The following is a 5,975-nucleotide window of genomic DNA, read 5'->3' as shown; positions in this document are numbered from 1 at the left end:
TTGTAGGTGTTTGCTTTTGGGAGAAATATCCCTGGTTTAATTTATTTTCTGGGTGTGCTACTGAACACCAATTCTTTCTTTTTTTTTGGAGCAGGTAAGTGCCCTTGGCCTGTGTTGGTGCCTGTTTGTTTTAATGGTCTGTATGCTGTTTTTTGACTGTCATTTGTGTTCTCTTGTAGGTGTTTGCTTTTGGGAGAAATATCCCTGGTTTAATTTATTTTCTGGGTGTGCTACTGAACACCAATTCTTTCTTTTTTTTTGGAGCAGGTAAGTGCCCTTGGCCTGTGTTGGTGCCTGTTTGTTTTAATGGTCTGTATGCTGTTTTTTGACTGTCATTTGTGTTCTCTTGTAGGTGTTTGCTTTTGGGAGAAATATCCCTGGTTTAATTTATTTTCTGGGTGTGCTACTGAACACCAATTCTTTCTTTTTTTTTTGGAGCAGGTAAGTGCCCTTGGCCTGTGTTGGTGCCTGTTTGTTTTAATGGTCTGTATGCTGTTTTTTGACTGTCATTTGTGTTCTCTTGTAGGTGTTTGCTTTTGGGAGAAATATCCCTGGTTTAATTTATTTTCTGGGTGTGCTACTGAACACCAAGTCTTTATTTTTTTTGGAGCAGGTAAGTGCCCTTGGCCTGTGTTTTGGTTTGCTGTTTGTGTTTCTTAAAAGTGTGGTGATTCTGTTTGTTTTCCATTTTGTCTAAAATAGAATTTTTGTTTACCAGGATTGATCTGCAAAGTAGTGTTTGTCTTTCCTGGACTAGCTACTAAATGCTTTTGTTTTTGTTTTTTGTTTTTTTAATTGGTGTTTGTGATGTATTTGATGCTCAGAAATGTATAATTTTGTTTTTTTTTTTGATTTGTAAAAATAACATATATTTTTTTTTTTTCTTTTTATTCATTTCACATTTTGGCCATGAATTCAACACAGAAAAAATGTACGCTCCTGCAGTAAGTTTCCCCAACATTTTTTACAACATTTATTGTTTGAATATTTTTTATAAGTTGTTTTTGTATTTTTCACCTCGTTTTTTTTCTTTTTCAAAAAAGTGTGTTATGTCAATATTTATTGCTGCAGAAGCCCTACCTCCCCAACCCACGCCAGCACTCCCACCCCAACCGCCAGCCCCACAACCACAGCCGGCTCCTCATCAACCAAGGCAACGGAGGCGTGCTAGGCCACCAATTTTCCGAACCCGTGTCCTACGTTTTGGTATGCCAGATGATGTGGTGGTGCGTAGATACAGGCTGCCACCACATCTAATCCTAGACACTCTCTCCATAATAGAGAGTGATCTGGAGTCTGAAATTCGGTATCCTACAGCAATACCACCATTGACACAATTCCTTGCAGTGTTACATTTTTTGGCTACAGCCTCATATCAGCATGTTGTGGGAGACCTGGTTGGCATGTCGCAGGGCCAGTTCAGTAAGGTCCTGCGGCGTGTCTGCCAGGCTTTCCTAAAGCGGGTGAAGCAATTCATTGATATGCCTTTGGATGTTGGTGCCCTAGATGTGGTGAAGCGGCAATTTGAGGAAGGTGGTAGTCGCTTCCCACATGTTATTGGGGTTGTGGATGGCACACATGTTGCTATTCAGCCACCAAGACATAATGAAGAAATTTATAGAAACAGGAAACTGTTTCATTCTCTGAATGTAATGGTTGTTTGTGGGCCATCCCTCCAGATCCTTTCCCTGAATGCAAAATTTACTGGAAGTTCACATGATGCATATGTCATTAGACAATCAGGGATATGGCAGAGATTAAGATCAAGTCAACGAGCAGACATGTGGTTATTGGGTGAGTTGTTGCTCAAATATTTTTTTCCAAAAAAAGTAACTTGACAAATTTAATATTTCAAAATTTTGGCTTTTCTTCCAACAGGAGACCGTGGATATCCTTGCACCCCCTGGCTCATGACTCCTTACCGTAATCCCAGGCCAGGACCACAGATGGCATTTAACTCCGCGCTTACTGCCACTAGGCAGCTGGTGGAGCGCACAATTGGTGTCCTTAAAGGGCGGTTTCGTGTGCTCCACCGCACTGGTGGCGACATCATGTATTCGCCGGAGATGGCAAGTAAAATAGTGGTCCTGTGCGCAATACTACATAATATCGCGGTAAGGAGTAGTGTAGAGCTTCCTCAGGCACAGGAATTGCCTGATGAGGAGCCAGGGGTTGGTCGACGCTTTGGTGGGGGGAGTGTGACACGGAGGGGGAGCCAAGTGAGGGCAAGAATTGTTGCCGAATATTTCAGGTATAGTGTTTTTATATTTTCTATTTGAACAAATAATACAACACAGTATGCTTATGTTTTTTAAACAATGATGTCATTTTGTATGATATTGTAAAGTGATTGGGTAAGGCTTTTGTTGTGTTGGAATGGGTAATTGTTTTTTTCTTCAAAATCCAAAATCACGTTAAGCTTACAATGTTTAGTTAGAAATTAAAATACTGTAATGTTGCTAAATAGTGTCCTTATTTGTTTTATATCCTCAAATCCTGATTATGTAACCAAACACACAAACAAATGATACTCAATGTTTCACACTTTGTGACTGTCCAGCTGAATGATCACACGAACTGTGGTGAGTACACAGATATGTATAGTAATTTTAAATAAACTCTGTGTCTCTGTGTGTGTTTTTGTTTTAAAATGTGGTTTTATAAAAATTTTCGCTTCTGCTAATGCGAATTTCCGCTCGTGCGAAATAACACTCTGCTCTTCACAGCATTGCAAAGATCAATAAAGTTATTAGAAATGACAACATAGATTTTGGACCAATCACATGCTAACAGACACTATAAATATATGCCCAAATAAGGAAAACGCCATTGCCATGATGCGTGCAGCACCGTTCACCAGGCGGGAGCTCCGCGTGCTGGTTGCGGTGATGGACCGCCGCGTAGGCCGCGTTGGGCGCTTCATCCCCAATCGGGTGAAGCGCGAGGCCTACGCGGAGGTCCGCCGCCTGCTGCGGACTCGCGTCCGCAGCAGGCGGACAATCATCCAGCTTGAGAGGAGGTGGAGTGATCTCCGCAGGAGGACTCCCGATTTGTTGGCGGAGATCCGCCAGCAAATCCGTGCTCTGCATACACGAAGTAAGTTACATTACATAAGATTATTTGCATAAATTGTGCGAATGGATGAATTTCCAAGTTTTGTGCTGCCGGAATTTATTGAACAATTGGGCAAAACCATGTGCACTGCAGGGGAAGCATATGTAACATGTGCAGAGAGAGTAAGATTTGGGTGGGGTGTGTTAAATCTGCAAAATAATTTGCAGTGTTAAAATAAAGCAGCCTGTATTTACCCTGCACATAATTTCAAAACCCACCAAAATCTAACTCTCTCTGCACATGTTATATCTGCCACCCCTGCAGTGCACATGCTTTTGGCCAATTGCAAACTAAATTCCTGCTGTAATCCCCTTGGAATTACCCACATTTTACAGTAAGTGGTAGGCTAATTGCAACCTTCAGTGTCCTTTTTTGGAAATTAGGACAGTGTGTGTGGTTAGGGAAAACAGTACTGACTGTAGCAAAGTGACACCAAACAAGTGCATGTTTTCAAGAAATAAGAAGCAGCCAGGAAACTGGACCAAAATACTTGATCAGTGCTGGCTATATAATAAGGTGCCTTGAATAGTAATCTGGTGATGTTGCCTAGACCAATCACGATGACTCAATGGACTAGATTAAGGAATGAGCTTCAAAGTAAAAGTTTGGACTCATTTTGTTTGCTGTGGCCAACATGAAGAGGATCTTAACATGTTTGCTTTTCTTTAAAAAAAAACAATGAATTTAACATGGAACAGAACATTGAAAAAACAAATTGAATACTATGTAATTTCTCATGTAAAAAAAATGTTGTCAATATTATCATTCTAGGACAACAACGGCACAACTCTCCGCCCCCTTCCCCTTCCCACTCCCACTCCCCTTCTCACTCCCCCTCCCCTTCTCACTCCCCCTCCCCTTCTCACTCCCCCTCAGCTTCCCAGTCCCCCTCAGCTTCCCAGTCCACCTCATCTTCCCAGTCCCCCTCATCTTCCCAGTCCCCATCAGCTTCCCAGTCCCCATCAGCTTCCCAGTCCCCCTCAGCTTCCCTGGCCCACTCCACTTTCCATTCCCCTTCTCACCACACCTCTCCATCTCTTTCTGGGACCCCTTCTCCTCCTTCCCATACCCCTTCTCCTTCAACTTCTACATCCCCATCTGAACCCCCCTCACCCTCTATTGCCTTAACTTTCTCTCCGCCCCCCTCGCCCTCTCAATCAGACCCCCCCTCTGAAATTTGCACCCAAATCCACCCTCCTTCCCCCATCCAGCCTCCTGCCCCAATCCCTCCTCCTTCCCCAATCCCTCCTCCTTCCCCAATCCCTCCTCCTTCCCCCATCCAGCCGCCTTCCCCCATCCAGCCAACATCCCCACCCAGTGAATGGGCAGAGGAAGCCCCTGAAGACCGTTCAGGGAGTCTTGATGTTGCCGTGGAAAGTAAGTTTATTTTTTGATTTTTAAAAATGATTACCCACTTACACTTACAATGCCAAAACATGCAGTGTTGTACTGTTTGAATTCTTGGACCCTGGACAAATATTTGTTATTTTCATCATGGTGTACATGTTGCCTTTACATATTTGTGAGTGTCATTATATGTACAGTGTGTATGTGTGCAATGTTTTGTGTGTCCACTCTAGGTTGACACTCATTAGGTAGCCAGGGTTGCCAGGACAACAGGGTTTATATGTGTTAGTTTTTATGGTAAACAGTTAGACCTGAGTGGAGTTTAGTATGTTGTTGGCCTTTTACACTTGGGCCTGTGTAGTCTGAATATTTGCACTTACAAATCACATGCTTCACTTTGTTATGCAGCCTAATGACACACTGATTTGTTGTGTGAAAGTTACATTCACAAAATGACTAATTGTTCTAGTCAAACCTGTTTGCACTTATTTAGTAAGGGCAGCTTTCAGGGAGTGTGGGAATGCTATGATATGTTGGCCTTCGGAAGATGTTGATATGCAGTGTGAGGAGGCAGGACCAAACCCCTTTAAAATAAACAAAAAACAAAAAGATGGTAATGAATGCCAACATGGTGTAACAGTGACGAAGATGGAACATAACTTTAACATGGGATGTCGCCCATAACAACCAATACAATTAATCTTTACAATTGGGGAACCACTTCTACAAGATACTAATTTTATTTTGGCTTGTTTGCTATGGGCAACGCTACATCTTAAAATGAACTCACATAGTAGTAAATGTAGCCCATGGTCTTTAAAATTGGAATAAGTAACAAAAAAAGACTGAGCAGGCTTGCGATTTTTTATGCTAATGATTGTACCATAAAACAGTCATGATGTATCAACTTTGCCATTAAGCAGGCCTGTCCAAACTGCGCAACTGCAACTGTGGAAAAACTACACATCCCAGCATGCCCTTACACAGGTTTGGCATTCCCTGGCCCCAAAACTGAGTCAACGCATGCTGGTATATGTAGTTTCACACAAGCAGGAGGAATGCAGTTTGGACCTGCATGCATTAAAGTGTGCTTTGTGCCTTGCTTGGATAATAAGCAATGTGAGTAAGTTAGTAATGTTTATGTTATCTCTTAATTTCAGATGTTGCCGTTGGAGATCCCACATCGTTACAGTATATTTTTACAAATATGAGGCACCATCTCCAGGCCTTGTTGGCACTTGTTGACGACATGGAAAAAATATGTTAATTGTTTGTTTTTTTTAAAAAAAATAAATAAAAAAAATAACATTATTCAACTTTAGAAAAAAAATAAACTATTACATTTAAATACTTTTGCGACTCCTTATTATTTATTAATGCAATAAAGGAACACCAGATTGCATAACAAACATTTCTTACCTTAAACATTTCAAACAACTAACGTAAGTTATTTTAAAAGACAAACTAAAACATGTTATTGGCTAAATAAACATGCAAACACCTTCATTCACATA

At 41.5% G+C, this 5,975-nt stretch overlaps 1 protein-coding gene and 1 long non-coding RNA gene across 2 annotated transcripts; both read left to right on the top strand.

Moving 5' to 3' along the window:
- Positions 1-530: 530 nt before the first annotated feature.
- On the top strand, positions 531-1,191 carry LOC134930155 (uncharacterized). Its single transcript, XR_010178674.1, has 3 exons — positions 531-613; positions 925-944; positions 1,044-1,191. It is a non-coding gene; the product is annotated as an uncharacterized LOC134930155 (long non-coding RNA).
- A 23-nt stretch (positions 1,192-1,214) lies between these two features.
- LOC134930001 (putative nuclease HARBI1) lies at positions 1,215-5,715 on the top strand. Its single transcript, XM_063925310.1, has 5 exons — positions 1,215-1,794; positions 1,879-2,251; positions 2,561-2,582; positions 3,886-4,491; positions 5,622-5,715. Exons 1-3 carry the CDS (start codon positions 1,404-1,406, stop codon positions 2,562-2,564), a joined length of 768 nt encoding a protein of 255 aa, XP_063781380.1. The 5' UTR covers positions 1,215-1,403; the 3' UTR covers positions 2,565-2,582; positions 3,886-4,491; positions 5,622-5,715.
- The last annotated feature ends 260 nt before the right edge of the window (positions 5,716-5,975 follow it).

Source organism: Pseudophryne corroboree, chromosome 1 (genome assembly GCF_028390025.1).
Source record: "Pseudophryne corroboree isolate aPseCor3 chromosome 1, aPseCor3.hap2, whole genome shotgun sequence".
NCBI lineage: Eukaryota > Metazoa > Chordata > Amphibia > Anura > Myobatrachidae > Pseudophryne > Pseudophryne corroboree.
The sequence above is the reverse complement of the archived record's forward strand: the minus strand, read 5'-3'. Positions and strand labels throughout refer to the sequence as shown.

Coding starts and splice junctions, on each gene's coding strand:
- LOC134930001 (XM_063925310.1), top strand. CDS start 1,404: ATGTCGCAGGGCCAGTTCAGTAAGGTCCTGCGGCGTGTCTGCCAGGCT. Junction 1,795..1,878: donor AGCAGACATGTGGTTATTGG/GTGAGTTGTTGC, acceptor TTCTTCCAACAG/GAGACCGTGGATATCCTTGC.